Source organism: Papaver somniferum, chromosome 2 (genome assembly GCF_003573695.1).
Source record: "Papaver somniferum cultivar HN1 chromosome 2, ASM357369v1, whole genome shotgun sequence".
NCBI lineage: Eukaryota > Viridiplantae > Streptophyta > Magnoliopsida > Ranunculales > Papaveraceae > Papaver > Papaver somniferum.
This window is the reverse complement of record NC_039359.1, coordinates 136,774,956-136,792,744: the sequence shown is the minus strand read 5'-3', so window position 1 is coordinate 136,792,744 and position 17,789 is coordinate 136,774,956. Positions and strand designations below refer to the sequence as shown.

Sequence of the window (17,789 nt, the reverse complement as noted above, 5' to 3'; positions counted from 1 at the left end):
CAGGTTTTAATTCGTCCGATTATATAGGAGCCCCAAATTTCACCATTGCAAAAATCTAAAGATTTCTAATTTCTATACTTTAACAATCGGTAGTCTCTTGAGGATCTTGTTACTCCCAATTGTTATAGAAGCCAGATACGAGTTTGGCACATAAGCGAACTTAATCGGTAGTGTAATCTAGTTAATAACCTTTCGATTAGGTATTTAGGCTAATCCCTATGGGCTAAATTTGAGTGCTAGATTGGCCAAAAAAGTGTTGCAAATCAAAAAATAAGTGTTGGAAAAAAGTTAACAGTGATAGTTGATAGTTCTCTCACCTAGCAAGTGCTCGCAGTCCAACTATCAGCGAGATTGAAACACTGAACCGTTCGGCGCTCAAAAAGTGGTTTAAACGCTGAACCGTTCAGCGTTGGGAGAAAATTTTCTGATCTAACGGCTGAGATTTAAAGCGCCGAACGGTTCGGCATTATATGGTGGTCCCGCTGCTAATCTAGCTGCTAGATTAGCCATCCCATAGGACTTAGGAGGTTGCCCATGCTGACATGGATGGTCAATCTAGCAGCTAGATATCTAACCCATAAGACTAAGCCGTACAATCGTGTACAGTATAGCTTCCGATTATGTAAGGGCATTAACGTATTTTCCGCGTTTTTGGACATCCCTTAACGTAGTGTATAGGTTGGAAATAAAAAAGTCGCCCCTAATTCCTTTTGGGTCGACCCTAAAAATGACAGGTTCTATAGGCTGTCTTGGGTTCTACAGAAACTCACTTCTATATTTTATAAATGAAGTAGTGGAAATGAGGGAAAATTGCAAAGTCTGGATATCTACTTTTTCATTCATTCACAGTAAAGCAGATCATGCCATCCACATGGCACACGGATAAAAAAAATTACTGCGAAAGAAGAGCCAATAAAGCATCTACATGGATGAAAGCAAGCAAGTTTTTTTACATTAGTGTGACAAACATAACTAAACATTGCAGGCATCAGTCCTTTCAAATGGTTCGTGCAACCTTTTCGTACAAATCGCGGGGCCAGTTCCTCGCCATATTGTTTGCAACAAAATTGGCAATCTGCAAGGTTGAGCAGTTAAACAGTTAGAGAGAATTGGTTGATATTTAACATTTGTCTTGTGAATGATAAGAGTATGAAATTCATAGTTGAAAAGAAAAGAAAAGAGTACTGGTTGAAGTAACAGACGAATCATCGGACAATGACACCAAGCATTATCAGTCTACAAAGCATTGGGCTGGCAACATGGCCAGTATGAGATGGGTTTTCTTCAAACATTATCGTACCCAAATCATCACATGTGAGGAGGTTTTATCTAACAATGCTAGCCCTTAATTGTGGTCTATACCCATGTCATGTACAGGGTAAGTTTATCTCATCTCATTAAGGCAGCAAATGTGAGACACCTAGAATTGCACTATCAAAATACTATCAAATTGCATGCTCACCTTAATCCGTAAGGCGCGCAGTAGTCCATCTGAATCTGCTACATTGTCTAGACAGCTAAGAGCAACCTTCAGGAGATCTGGCACACAAGCTTGGACATGCAATGCTAACTTGGGAAACACATCAACTGAGATATCTTGTGACCGCGGATCTAAGGGAAGGAATGACAGCTTCATTAGCTCCCTTAAAGCATCTGCATATTGACCTGATTTAGCTAGTTTATGGATAAACAATATCGCCTCAAGCTGTCTTAACACTGTTTGCTGCTCCAAAATATGCTCTCTATCATGCAGGCTGCACATGAAAAGAAACAAGTGAGTTTTTAGCCAACCAAGAAGAGGAAACGTGTACACCCCGAGAAAGAAACATCAAATATACCTTGATTCATGTGAGTATTTGTAAGCTTCCAATATCTCATTCGCTTTTTGAATGAGACCAGAAGTCTGACTGTCCCCGTCAAATCTACCACGCGAGAGAGCACAAATGGATTCTGAGAGGCACTTATTTATTGTCTCCAGTGCTACTGAATAGGCCCCAATTCTCTTTTGTATTTCTACAGACTGAAATTTTCAAAGTGAGAAGAGGAAAAATACAAAACGAAGGAGACGGAAATCTTGAGGATGGAGAAATGGACATGATCTACAAGTAACAAGATAGACAAAGGCTTATAGACATAAGACAGGGAGAAAGCAAAGCAACTGAATGACTATCAAAATGACAGCACACGCTAGCAAGATAGTGTCCTTCATAAGTTATATTCAATTCACCAAGTTGCAATTTTGCCAAGTCCAGTTTTAGATATCTATAGATAATCAGGAATATTGTACTTTCTTCAAAAGATACTACGCACAAAATCAGAAATCCGGAATTCCTTCGCGGTCAAATAGGAAAGCTAAAGATATACCAAGGAGCCAAGTAAACTAATGTTTGAACACCATGAGAGTAACTTAACACAGTAAGGCCCATTCAGAAAATAGCTTTGACAAAATATTTGACCACAAAATTGCCTATTAGCAATGTGCAACCTTCCTCCAAAAACTTTTATGCAAACCATAATTTCAAAAAATATATGAACAAAAAATAGAGAAAATGGTACTCACAATAAACATTAAAGAAAAACAGAGATTATTCTTCCTCCTAAGATTTTATAGAGTTTGTCAATTTCAGGAACCATGCTTATTAAAGACTGAACTACATCCATCAAAAGTCTGTACTCTCTCTACTATATAAATGTTCAACAGTTAGCTCACCCTTTTATGTTAGTCGCTGAATGTCCTAATCTATTGTACAATGTCTACATATGTTACATGATGTCTCATGGGAAAAACAGAATGTCGCACTATATTAGTATAAACACAAAGTCAGAAGCTAATGGACCTACACATATCATGTGCGCCAGTGAGCAAGGTGCCAAATGACCTAACCTAAATGTCAGAACAGGCGAACAGCATATAAGAGAAAGCATATCATGTTTCCTGACAAGCTGACAACAGCTACTCTTCCACTATTAAAAAGCTTGATGAGATATACTAAAGATCTCCATAACAGAAGACTAAGACAACAAAGCACATATTCTTTCTACTGTGCCTGTAGAGAATATATAGTCAGCGTTGTCCAGCAAACGAACTTTTTTGTTGTATAGCCAGCTTTAGAAGTTAGTTAATTATCTATTTCCTACAAGGCATTTAACAAAAACAACAAATGAGGCAGAGGTTTACTTTGTCGTATAGCCCAGCTTCCTGGCATTGGCGAGCAGCTTCAAGCAAAAACTGTTGTTGTGCTGTTCTGTCATTTAGAAACCTCCTAAGTTGACCTTCCTCGCCAGCACCTCTTGCACCAAGCAAAAGAGATATGCCACCATCACGTAATAATAGCTCAATAAGGAGTTGCTTGAGCATCAATTGTCTCTGTCTTTGCTGATTGCTGTTTCCTCCTCCAGTCCAAGATAACTCTCCACCACCCATTGCAGAAGCAGCTTGTGCATAATATTCTAGTGCCGCTGAGAGATTATCTGAATGCAAATATGCCGAACCATACTGGCGAATCATGCTAGCAGCTTCAGCAAAAGCATCCATTAGACCCAGCTTTGGACCAGTTCCAGCACCATCCGAAAGAACCCCATGATCTGCTAGAACAATTGAAATATGAACTGCGTCGATATTGAATCCTCCATCTCCAGTTTCCTTGGATAAGTATAAAACCGCTGGCAAAAACTGGATGCTCAAAAGTAATATGTAAGGGTACACTAACGGATCCTTCCCGTTCTTTGTGTAATACGAAGGCTCAAACTTATTAAGGTAAACCTGCAGATCGTCTAAACTGTAAGGTACCATGCCCTCATTCAAAATAGCAGAGGAGGAAGAAGCTCCACCACCTGGGCGATCTCGAACTGCTGACAATTTGAACCACAAAAAATCCTCGATAGTATTGAAAATTGTTGGTAGATCCCTAAGCAACCAGTCAATCTGTTTGCGTGAACCAGATATGATAGCATAAAGTAGTAACTTTTTCTTGTCATACGCAGGTCGACCAATTCGATCCCCCATCCTCAACATTTTCTCACATTCTTCTGTAGCAGCAGCTGCAGTCTCTTGGGACACCATACCTCCAGTAGAAATCCACTCAGCAAGCTGCAAAAAAAAAAAAAAAAAACTTACTATGCTGATGAGGATGATTTCAACATTATGACCACTAAGATTGGGTCAAACAATGGTTCTTGTTGCCCTGAATTAATTGCTGGTAGAGTGAGCAAGTATGGAAAAGTATCAGGAAAAGTACCTGAGCAGCAAATTGATGTGAAGCACGAGATGACAAAGCAACATTTCTAGCCTCATCATAATAACCAGTTCGCAAGCAAAAATAAATCTGCAAGTAATTAAGAAGATAAAATCAATGTCAGAACATGGTAGAAATATGATAACAAGAATATAACAGTTGATATTAGTAATATTGTCTCAATGGCACTTGCGTTTGTAATTCTCTTTACACAATACAATCACAAAGATATCAAATATTTGTCATTCACTAAAGTAAAAAAAGAAAAGAAAAAAACAGAAACATGGTCCCCACAAATAGGCACCAAGCCAATGGAAAACCAGTGGGGGCATGAGAAAATGTTGTGAGCCTACTCCGAAGCATAACTTAGGATAAGTACTAATGGAGGAAAAAACACTAACTTCAAGGATATATAGTGGAACATAAACAAGCTGAAAACCAGGGAAGATATGTGATACATGAAATGAAAATTTGTAACTCAATTTGAAGGAGTAGCTTCACAACTAACTCAAATGACATTTGAACCACATTATAAGTGAACTGTCGTGTTGAAAATCCAGTCATTTCTTGACAACACTTGCTGCAACCTACATTTCTCGTCACTGGAGCACCACAGGGCACACGCTAGGGAAACATGAGGGTGTTACTTGATGGGACCAACAAATCCCCACCCTTGCAAATAAATGATAGTAGAGTACATTTCAAAAAAGAGTCACGAATCACGAAAGCTCTGCACTGGGATTCAACGTTGTCGTAAGGTTTTAAGGGATGCCATGGTTCGGTTCTAAAAATAAAGTACATGATGCAGATTCAGCCTTTATGATAACTTGAGAAAGAATGGAGTTGAAGAAAAACCAAGAAAAGCTAATCACATTCCTTAATGGCTTAGTAATGGGACTTTAAACCATGACTTCTATAATCATTTAAACCAATCACAGATATAAGAAACCCAACGGCCCAAAAGAAGACCGAGAGTAAGATAAAACTAAAGTATAGTCAAAACACCTGTTGCCAAGTCGTATCAACGGGAGGCTGCCTGCGTGCATCGCTTGCATCAAAATCTAGAATCCCATACTCCCTCAAACGGATCTGCAAAGCAGTTTATAAGAACCTTTAGATGCAACCTGTAGAACTGTTACCTAAATGCAGTAACATCTAAAAGAAAATTTCCCTAACCCGGAGAAAGGCACGAATTTTCTGCAGGTTCCCCACAACCCCACCAAGAGCAGCCTGCCAAAACGAAATCAGAGATGAGCAAAAATCAATAGAAACAGCAAAAATGACATGATACTTGAAGATATAAGTGTAGTTGAGATTGTCATTTAACTAAGCACTTCCAGATCTCGGGAAATTACTGATCTATTCAAATTCAGAATAATACTACCTACACCAGGAATTAACTTAGAAGGGGTAACCAAGTGGACAAACATCGAGAGCCTAGAAAGACAAACAAAGACTGTTTGATAACCAGAAGTTGAAGTACTCTAAACATCTAGAGCGTTTGTTGAATGATTAGTTCAGAAATCCATGGGGTGTAAACCAGTAACAGCGCATATTATCTCTCGGTTTGCAGCACATAAGGGAGAATGCATTTTAACTCAGAAATAAGAAACTAATTTTTACTACTCCATTTCGTCTTCTCAGAGATTCGCTGCAATGGAAGAAACTAAAAAGAACTCATCATCACATAACCAAAACAGACACACACAACAAAAAAAAAAGTGTAATCATTGATTTAAAAGACATCCATTTGTTTTCTAGAGACAGTCATAACGCAATGCCATGTTCTAATCACCAAATTTGCTTCAGTAGGGTTAGAATGTTGGATAAGACATCAAATGGCAACTTTTAAGTAAAATCTGGTTTAGGACTATACTTTGATCCTTACAATTTTTATAATAGACATGCACTCAAGTATTGGTTACTTTGAATAAGATCTACAGCAGCAATTACAGAGAAAAAAGGACTTGTTGAAAACAAGTTTTGTTAGGATGATGATTTTCATTCTTCACAATCTCAAGTTTTGTTAAGAAAAAAAGGAAAATGAGCACAACAAAAATTTGAGGAAAGGAGTTACTTCTTGAAAACAAAGCCTTTTTTTTTGTTACAGGAGGGAGCTTTTTACGTACTTCCAAAACACGCTTTGAATCGTTAGTGTTCCGACACAAAATAGGAACCCATGGAGCTAGAATACCAAGAAATAAAAAGTAAGAACTTAATTTATGAAGCAGAAGCTTCTTGCATTTCAAGAAGCAACCTAGACTAAGGTGTTAAGTGTCACCATGATCATGAGGATACACTTTTTTTTTACCACTCTTTCATCAACAGAAAACACTCTTCTCCATCTTCACCTATTCACTTTACCATGATGATGAGGATACACAAGGCATTGGCAAAGTTCATGTGCACTGACAAAGAGTCATTTCTCCGTTATTCACATTGTAAAGCTCATTTTCTATTTGTTTGTCCAGAAACTCCTTTTCTAGGTCATTATGGCTCTTGTATAAATCAGCTCCATTTTTTGCAGTTATTAAAAAGGATGTGGGAAACTAAAAACCCTAAAACAAATGTAATGCTCTAATAAACTCTCAATATCTCAGAAAACAAATTACAAGTCCAATAGAGCTTTTTAGTACCTGTGCAGGGTGACTTTGGATTGTATCAAGGATATACTTCTCATGACCCCTTTCCAGGTGTCGTCTTGCACCAATTACTAATGACATTTTCCTTGATACATTGTGTTTAACAGACGAGTCTTCACCAACTAATGCCTGCATTGCAGAGGAGCCCCGTTAATATTCTTGTAAGCAAACATTTATCACAAACACAGATAAAATGAAGTATCAGCACATGACCACTGAAATTAGTGTGTACCTGAATTAAGTGCCAGATCTTCTGCATAGTAACTGATTTTCCACCAGAAACATCGAGTCCTAAAGTTTCATAAGCACCTCTGAAAGCAGTAGCAGGCTAGCAAGGACAAAAGAAATGGAAATAAGATGCACTAATTTTTAATGAACTAATAGACAGTACAGTTATGTAGTCAGACAGCAGTGGTTTCAAGAAGCGTAGTACATGGGAGGAATAGAGGTATCAACATCCTAACTTGACTTTTTATTATCAATATGTGCACTTTAACAATACAACGTACCCTTACTAGATATGAGAAGAAAAGCAGCCTAATTGCTCAGAGCTCATAAACTATACAGAAAGAATACAAAAGAGAAAAGGTATCAGCAGCAATGGCTTGCATACCCGATGCATACTAAAAGAAATAAAGCTTACTTTAAATGGTAGGGCTCGTTCTCTTGCGTCATTTAGTTTCCTAACAACCTCAGCATACACTGAAGCCTTCATTTCGAGGGTAGGCTTATTATTTGCTGAAGGCACGAGCTCCATGCCTGTTGTACCAGTAGAAACCCTTGGACTAGAAGTAATGGAAGCCATTTCACCAGGACGATTAATCACTGTGCCTACACTACCGCTTGCTCTGGGAAGTGTAGAAAGCCGACTCAAACCTTGAAGAAAATCCCACTTTTCCTTTTGCCAATCCTCCTGTTGAACATCAAATCCACATATTAAGCTTGATAATATAGTGGAGGATAAAAGAAGTTTAACCTGATATATTCTGAAATCTGAAACTAAAATTTATCTCTTGCTCGGGATATCATATAGTTGGTTTCTCTACTCTCTAAAGGTCAGTCATTCATAATGTTTAGGCACTGTACTAATAAAGAGAACACGGCTAAAGAACGACTATGGTTAACTGTGACCATATAAACCCATGAACTCCTACAAAATCCTCTCTTTCTCTCCAACATGGGAAATTAATTTAGTGACCAAAGAAATTTATGATTCAGATTCAACTGTAGGCTCCATTTTCTTTAACAGTCAGACACTAAACCTGTATGAGCATATGGGAAACTTCAACAAAATAAGAAGAAGCAAGGGACAATAACTATAGCTCATGCACAATTAAAACCACCCAAATGAAATAGCTGATGCAACCAAGGTATAGTATACATTGAAGCATACTAACCTCCAAAACTTTCACCATGTAATCATTAAAGCTTCTAACGTTATCCTTCTGAGCCTCCTGAATAGCTGTGACCATGGCCATTTCATGAACCTGATATGCAAGTCACATACAAAAACAACACGTTGTCAAGGAAGGTAGAGAGAGTATTTTCTGCGGACAAAGATGCATGGGCATGGCATAACTCCAGAAGAATGTGATCACTAATTGGAGAGAGTATGACGGGAAATAATTTAACTTACACTATTAAGTTCAATAACTAGCAAGCAAGGAGCACAAGTTTAAATTGGAAGACTTTATTGGTGGTTCTTTTTCTGTACATTTAACCCATTCCCAGTATCTGCAATTAAGGTTGTCTGTCGTACTCGAAATCATTCATATATCCAAAGCTTCTCAACATTCATGAGATTCGGGCATATGACCAAGTAATTTTAAGTGGGCACACTAATAACGAGGCATGAATGCTGTGAATAGTTGTCACCCTAGCAGAGTTACTTTTCCAGCCTTTGTTTAAGGCTCACTTTGAATTACCAAGATCTAATTGATCTCCACCTAAAATCCATAGAACTAAGTTTTTCCCTTGTCACATGTTCTCGCACTACAAAAAATGGTGGTCTGCTGATACCCCTATATTTTCCACAAACCATACTCACAAAAATGCACATAAGATTCTAGACTACCACATGGGAAATGTCTAAATGGTTCCATTTTAATTGTAAAACCATTCAATTTTAGAAAAATATTTAGCAAGATTGACAGCAATACGACAGCAAGAACTTTGTAATGTGATCTAAATATTACATGTGCTTGAGTTTGCAAAAAAAATACTGAACAGTTCCAGGAAGAGAAAGAACATTTATTGACTAAAATAATGGGCACTGTACATTAAGTGGCACAAAAACTACCTGCTGCAAATACTCTTCAACACTTGTTGCCTCAGCGGGGAAGACATCCTCAAATTTCGTCTTCAAAAATACAAAAAGATAATTAGAGCGAGAAACATAAAAAGAATAAAGGAAAGATATACAACTGCCAATAGGTCTATCAATCATCCTCCCCTTACAAAAACGATGATGTATTGAAAATTCAAAGGATTGGACACCAGTACAAGCATCAGTAAGTTACACTCCGTTGGTGGAGGTAAAGATTGTTGAAGTTGAACGAGAAGATGGCATTTTCAGAGACCTATAACCCTATAAATAATCACTTTACCTCAGAGTCTATGTCAAACATCTAAAAATTATCCTCGTTATCCATCCACACACTCTAGTTCATTCAGAAACTATAATAGTGCATACAGTTTCTCCTTCACATTTCAGAAGCAAGCGCAAGCAAAATTCAAAATCTCGTATTGTTAAGTATAAAAAGTAAAAGTGCTTGCATAAGAGAGAAACAGAAACTAAGTTCGCTTTCAGAGTTTCAGTTGTGAAATTCTGCTTCCATTGGTGAAATCAAGTTTCTAACATTTACTCATCCACTGCTCAAAGGATCTTGAACTTCAAAGTATAATTTTCTGTCACCAGAGTGATAGAAAGGAAAAGGCAGAGGGAGAGGGTAAAGTCTTTTCCTGACTAACTAGAAACCGGACATGGTCAATCAAATCGAGCCAATTTGAATTGGAATTTCCAGGTAGTGACCTAGCTACCAATTACAATACATCCGATTAAGTTAACCTAGTTTGTATCTATGGTTATTAACACCAAATTTAGAGTTCTAGGATACACATTTCTAAGCCTAAAGCCACAATCAAAACCCAACAAAAATAAAAATAAAGAGATAATCTAAACTCATAAAAACAGTTATAAAGTATCGCAATATCCAAACACCAGTTTCAAATGTCACCTTTAACTCAAAAGACTTGAGATCCCGCGCAAGTTGTTCGGCATTTATCCCTTCACGCGCTAACAGCCTGTTTAACACAATTTACAAATGAACTCAGTTCTCCAAATAAGAATCAGCCACAATCAGCCCACAATAGAAAAAGAAAAATCCAAAAAAAAAAAAAATTGAAAAAAAAAACAAACAAGAAACCTGGTGGCTGCATTAGATTCTGCAGGAACTTCAGTTCGTACAGTTTTAGATTTAAGCTTCTTTGATAACGCTTCTAATTGATCTAAGTTTCTCTGTAGGTATAAAACAACTTTAGGGTTAGGGTTTTTCAAAAACAATCTTATAAAACGTAGAAATTAATAACTGAATCAGAAGAAAAAGAAGAAGAAGAAGAAAGTACCTGTAAGGCAGGAAACTGGGCAGATGGAGCAGCTTGTTCGAGAAGTTTAGTAGAAGAATGAAGAAGATCAGTCCAACTACTCATGTCTGGTTCACTCGCCATGTTTCTGTCTATCAGTAAGTGACCTGTTGAAGGATTATCTCGTAATCAATACAATGCATGTAAGCTAAAACCAGGATTTAAGAAGATTTTTCTAGGGTTTTACCTTTGAAGATTGGAGAACGCAGAGTAGAGAGACGGAGAGAGAGAAGTCTCTCGTTCGCGGGATTTGAATGAGAATGAAAATGAAATTCAAGGGTTTATTCGTTCTCTATGAATTGGGGTTTATAGAGAATCGCCTTATTTAGCTATTGGTCCTTACTCCTAGGCCGATTCATATTGGCATTGGTAACTTTGCCAAATTGTCCGGTCAGGTGGATGCGCAAATGTGCTCGTCTGCTATGGATTAAGGCAGGCAGCTGAGCGGACGGTTCTAAAGCGACCAGCGTTCAAGAGTCTATCGCTTGGTATAGGCTCGTCCATTCAACAACACTTTCAATTTCCTTTATAGAAATGGATAAAGAATTTGTTCACAAATTTTATACAAAGCCTTTCTGAGATTTTCATACGATGAGTAGTCAACAGAAAAAAACGTTGGAGGATAAAAATTGGACTCGGAATAAAAATCAACAGTTTTGTGGTGTTAAACAAGTGGCTGGCAAAGGTCTGCTTCGTGATCATATATCTCAAAATGAAATGTTATGTCATTGTACAAAATTAAGAGGTGGGTGGTCATAAATGCATGATGCATGTGTATGGCTACCTTAACCTGACGATGTTAGAGAATAAGTGTGGATTTTAAGATATCCTTGGTAGTATTTCCATTTGTCACACCATAAAAATTAGAAGACTCAAGGTGTTAAAGGTGGAAGCCTCCAGATAATGATTATCCGAAGATAAGTTTTGATGCCTCTTTCGTAGAAGAAACTTTCCAGGAAGGAATAGGACTAGTGGTTAGGAATTTTGCAAGCATCTGCTATGGAGCTAGAGGGAGACACTTTAGTTGAGGAATGATTGAAGGTGTTGAAGTGGATGAATTGGAATACTTGGCTATAAAGGAAGTTGTAAGCTGAGCTATATCAAGAAAGCTGAAGAGAGTTGTTTTTGAGACAGATGGTGAGGTTCTAATAAAATATGTTAATGAATAAGCTTTCTATGTCCACCGGAAGAATCAGATTTTAGTCCTTGATATTAGATTTCTTTTAAGTAAAATTATTCATTGGAAGTGTTTTTCTGTTAAGAGAGTAGTTAATGGAGTCGCAGATCAACTAGCCAAAAGATATAGAACTCTAAAAGCTGATATTGAGTACCTGGATGAATTACCACAAGGTATTCAAGAACTTGTTAATCAAGAAGCTATTGTAATCTCCAATTATAATTAATAAATTTACCCTTTTGACTTAAGGAAAAGAAGTAATATTGGAATATTGGTAGAGCACTACAAATGCATTTTAGGATTTCGAATGCGGTAAAATTTGTTCTTTCTCTAGTTTAATTTTTGGATTTAACTTTACATTTCGTGTGCATACCTGAATATGCACAATTTAGATTATGAATATGTTGTTTGTAAGACTTATATTGTTAAATTTGTAATTTCTTATGAAAATATTATGTGAGGGAAATATAATTTTGCTTTACCAAGTGAAGTGGCGGTCAGGTGGGAAATGAAAAGATTGTCTTCGGTTGTACAGTGAAGATAAAAAAAAAGTGTTCCCACTTTCTAGAAAAATGAAGTTTCTGGACTATATGAGGCTGGATTATTGAATATTTTTAATTAAACATAGACGTCGCAAGTAAATTGTGATATTTACTTCCAAGATGCACGTAAAACCATTGAGCTTCTTTTGTTAGTAGCGCAATTATCCAACGTTATGTATAGCTAGGCTAAAATTCAGCCCCCATTATGATTTGGTGTCGCTTATGCCAAATCCCCAATGCTTCAAGCCAAACAATTATTGTCACTGTATTGGCATTGGGAGAACATATGGCCAAGTACCATAACACAAATACTCTTTCGAGCATATCAAAATGATTTGGGTCCAAATAGTCTAGGTTCTTAGTGGATTTGTTTATAGCTTTGTAAAATTAGTATTCTTTTTAAATAGTAATATATTAAACCATAGTTTTTACTTTTAGTATTGGTTGTATAGTCATTTTCGTGTTGGTTCATGCAACTGTTATTTTCAAAAACTATCATATTTTTTCAGTCATAAGAAAGTACGGAGCGGATATTCGGCGGCTTGATTAGATTGATGATGTTCACAAATCCGATATAAGTTATTAAATTTAATAACTTTATAGAAGTAGTTACAATCATTCAAGGACGGCGTTTAGGGACTTTGAAGAGTACGAAGTTCCTGAAGCCGAGATGATGTTAGACAAAGCTTATATCGGCATGTTTCATACGATACAGTGGAAGGAAGGGGGTTGGTACTTTGGTAAAACTTTCCTGCTACAACTACAAAAAAGAACAGTGATGACCATAGACGATAATATAAAGAAATATCTAATGCAGAAAATTAATTACTATATAAATATTTACTACTCCATAATGCATTCAATAATATTTATTAATGTATTTACTATGCGCATTACTACTAATATAATTGTCAAAATGTTCATCTTGTGTTAACAATATAGTATGTCATAGTAACTTATTATATCTAGTTTTTCAAGTACAATATGATTCTTTCTTTTTTTCATATATATTTTTTTCTTCGTATAATATTATAATGATAATTTTGGTAAACAGTTTAAAAAAATTATAATTTCTAATAATCCATATAAGAAGCATATATCAATTTGAAAGAAGGATTATTTTATCTAAATGCCAAGAAATGAAGATCACATATATCTTTTTATATTATATATAAATATAAATAATAAATATTCATAGGAATGTAAAAATAGAATGTTGTTTGATGGAAAATTCTGCATATCCTTGCATTTACTAACAAGTATTAATAAGAAAAAATAATAATAAGATACTATATAATAATGTGGCTAAGAATACTTCAAAGGTTTTGTGTGAAAACACTAATTGTTATTTCAGATATGACCACTATGTCGGTTTATCCTTTAAAGGTTCTTTTATAGCTCGAGAGTCTTTTAGAGGCACATTTTGAGGGTCTTTTATATCTTGCTCGTAGGTTCCCTCACATTAAATTGGTTTATCGTGTGTGCGATTCAGACAGAGTGAGCATGTCCGTTGAAGAGTGTTTTATCATCAGCCATTCTGATAGTTATCGACTACACCCCGTGAAAAATCTAATAAAATTTTATGTTCCTTGACTGGAGGAGCAGTTCAGAAAGGGTGATTCACTTCTTTATATCGTTGAAATTATAACGAAATAATTGATGAAGGAAGAAAATATAGCAGACATGGTGCTATGTTAAATGCTTTTAGAAAAGGTTTGAATAGACCCGCTGATTATATGGTTAAGATGGTGTCATATGCTGGGGAGACAAAGATGCTTTTAGTTGATGCCATTATGTGAACCCGGAAGCCCAAGAAAAGCAATACTTATGACCGATTTTTTTTCTTCTTTTTTTTCCCGGATTACGCACTATATATTTTACATCTTCTCAAACTCTAAGGTTTGAGTATTTTTCATACCCTGAACGTTGTTTGGTTGATCCCTATTTTTCTTTGACAAGACTTAAAAAGAGGCAAAACGATATTTGACATCATGTCAAAAAGTTTTGTGACGAGGCAAGAAGAGTGTACGTAAATATCTTTTTATATATATTCTAGAAGACAGTTATTTTGGGTGACTAAAAGACGTTTCCATTCAAGCATGTAAAACTGATATGCCCACATGGTTTATTAATTTGTTTCAAAAACATAATACTTGATATGTTTCAACAACTTTCTTGGTTTGTCGCGTCAAATATTCAATACAGATGGCCTAATCCTCAAACTTGAGAATTTGTACATCGACACGCAATATTAGTCACACAATAAATGTTTTGCCGCATGGATAAACTTTTGTCTCGCGACAGAAGTTGTATCGCTGAGCAAAGGGGTTTGAGATGAGCAACACAAGTTACACCGCTCAACGTCTATATCCAACGACTCTCTTTAAATTTCTATAAATATTTATTGTATCACCCATTTTAAATTACACCTTCGCCACATCTTCTTCAATCATCTCTACATTTTTCCAATTCAAATTTCTTGCAAAAATGACATCAAGCTCGCAACAAAGATCATCCCAAGCTTCCGGTAGAGTTCGTGGTCCAAAATATTTAATGGATGAAAATGAATATATTTGTAGGAATTATGTTTATTTTACAAACGATGTTATATATCATTGATGTACAACAACAAACTATAACCTTTGGCAATTTTTCCCATATAAATTATGTAAAGAATTAGGAGCTAGCCTCCATCATTGTGATATAAATGGATTGTCTCAGTTTTTTCATTCTATCAACAATGAAGTTGATGAATATTTATCTGCAATCCTACTAATAAATCGATGCAAAGGAAGCGGTGAAACTAAAACTGGTTCGGCAAGAAGAATTCAAAAAATTTGAATGTAAATAATGAATTTGTTAAAGTGTTGTGATTTTTAAATTTCATTGTTTTCTTAATAACAAAAACAAAGATATACAGAGGAATGTCAAAGTTCACGAAAAATGATTTCCAATATGAAAGTTATTTTAACATTCTGAGGAAGCTAAACAGATTTAACCCATACTTGTTGGAGAATAATTTAATACCAACTAGATTTCCATATTTCCCTATTTCAAAATGGCGCACCATATTCAACTGAAACAACTCCACCCCAAGAAAATGAAAATCTCAATCAGGATCATTCAAATTCAAATCTTAGAGTTACTAACACTGCCAAGAATCGAAGGGATGACGGTCAAAGAAACTCAAGAATATTAAGAAAATAAGAATAAGGAGGTTCTTCATCAACTGATTTTAAAATGATCGAGTACACTAAGCACGAGCGTCAGGCAGAGCAAGCTAGATCAACACAGTTTGGTTTCGTGGTAATGAATCTTTAGAAAAGTCATCTTTCACGTGACAAGCAATACTTTAGTTATAACAAAATAAAATTATTTTCATAAAAACCTCAACAATGAATGACCAACAACGTATGTAATGACAAGGGGAACTTGATAAGTACAAAAAAAATTGGATGAACAACAAATACCAAAGCTTTCCATTATGAAGACGGCGATGCAACATTGATTTAATCGTTTTACTTCATTATAGTCACGCTCCTTACGCTTCTTGGATCCTAGCAGGACTCTGCGCAATTGATTCCCTTAGCTGACGTCCTTTACAGCCAAAGAGTTGATTCAACTCAATTAAAGACTTTAAACCAATTTGCCTCCCACAGATAAACCTATTTGTGATTTCCATTTTGATCAAATATCAAGGTGAGGTAAGAAATCGATTGCAATAGACAAAGTCTAGCAAACCTCAAAATCCAGTCTTATGACTCTCGAAGAGCAGCCTAGATTATTATTCACCTCACAAGTCGAAACTTGTGGAATCACAAAGTCTGAGACGAAGATACTTTGTGATTTCTATTTATATCTTGTTTGATAGAGCATGATCAACAATCAAAACAAGATCAGGATACACGAATTATCAAGAGAAAGATAGATGGACCTGACTTCATGAATCCCTAGGTGACGTCTTTTTATTCGTTAAACCCTAAAAGAGTAAAAGGGTTTGAAAGAGAGGATGACTCTAGTTTACAACTAGGACACACAAGAGTAGTGTCCGGCATTCAAAGATCCCAATTGTTTGAGGTTCTCCTTATATAAACTTTCAAGATCAAGGTTGCTTTAGGTTTAAGCTAAGATAGATTTGGAACCAAGCAATCAATAATCACGGTTAGATGAAAAACTTGAGTTGAGATTAACATAATAGAATATACACTCTGGTTAAGATTAACCATAACTGAACCGTCTACAATGACATGTTCATAAAGGTTATCCGAAACTAGCAATTGAACGATAAGCTTAACCATTTTCATATAATACTTTAAGACTTTCCTTAAATCACACATATGATCAAAAATGTCTAGATAGTGTTTTTAAAGAGTTTTTCAAATGATGATTATCTCATAGAAATAATTCGTATGCATCTGAAAATACTCGACAGGGTAAGTACGTGTACCTGTTACGTATACTGTTAGTGTTCATGAATATCCTTATCATAGTACGTGTACCGGGTATGGATACCCTTAAGACAAAAACGATTCCAGGAACTCACATATCTTTTATGGTTTGCATACTGGGTATGCGTACCATTTTCGGTTTTGAAACCAACAGATCTTTTCCGATATGCATACTGGTTATGCGTACCTTTTCTGGTTCACCATCAACATAGTTTTTATAGTATAGATACCGGACATGCGTACCAAAAAATCTCTGCCGAACTATAACTATGCCGGGAGTACTTTGGTACATGTACTGCGGCTCTAATTTTCCCAGTATGTGAACTGGTATGCATACTGTCATGTATCCAGATTAACAATATTTTTATATTTCTCTGATAATCAATTCGAAACATTCCCGAATAACATGAATGACACATATCATTGTTCCAGGCTATTTTCAAATGATTAATCTTGAATCATTATTTGGTTACAAACAATAAATTGTTTTTACCAAATTCATCAAGTATGAACAAATGTTCTTAAGCTTATAGACGTCATGTTTCGAGAAAAATATTCAAGACAAACTTGACTCGAAATTTCTATTATGCATTAGTGTCTAATTTATTCATGTGACAATGTCTCATAAATATAAATGTGAAAACTTGAGAAATAGGTGGTTCAATCTTCACTCACCTTATGATGTTGAAGTTCTCCAAAGCTCCTGTTGATCTTCGCCTTCAAACGGTAGAACACAGCGGTATCCGATTCTCAACTACATACTTATATCCTAATCCGAGACCCGACTAAATGTAGACTAGAAATCAAGATATAGTTTTGACAACTAAATTTGACAACAAGCTTGAGATAGCAATAGTTGTGAGTTCGACCGAGCAATGCTCTATCGGGGTCTCAAATTCAAGTCTTATTACCTTCCATATTTTCTTTTAACATTCCTTCATATTTTTCTTGACATTAATTTCTAATTTTTAATAGTCAAAATTGGTCAAACAAAGTCAAGAATGGTGACAAAATTGGTCAAAGTTGCGATTCATGAGAGGTGCGATTCAAACCAACGATTTGAATCGATTTCAAAATTAAGAGAAAAAAACGACACGACATCT

The 17,789-nt window shown here is 35.9% G+C and overlaps 1 protein-coding gene across 1 annotated transcript; it reads right to left on the bottom strand.

The window, feature by feature from the left end:
* Positions 1 to 800: 800 nt before the first annotated feature.
* Positions 801 to 10,977, bottom strand: LOC113349219 (nuclear pore complex protein NUP93A-like). Its single transcript, XM_026593150.1, has 16 exons — positions 10,707 to 10,977; positions 10,502 to 10,626; positions 10,303 to 10,394; positions 10,114 to 10,180; positions 9,177 to 9,236; positions 8,275 to 8,364; positions 7,521 to 7,790; positions 7,110 to 7,205; positions 6,872 to 7,006; positions 5,412 to 5,465; positions 5,241 to 5,324; positions 4,239 to 4,325; positions 3,179 to 4,090; positions 1,839 to 2,020; positions 1,463 to 1,754; positions 801 to 1,075 (listed from the first exon to the last, which is right to left on the bottom strand). The coding sequence occupies exons 2-16, from the start codon at positions 10,601 to 10,603 to the stop codon at positions 998 to 1,000; spliced, it is 2,601 nt and encodes an 866-aa protein (XP_026448935.1). The 5' UTR covers positions 10,604 to 10,626; positions 10,707 to 10,977; the 3' UTR covers positions 801 to 997.
* Positions 10,978 to 17,789: the final 6,812 nt, after the last annotated feature.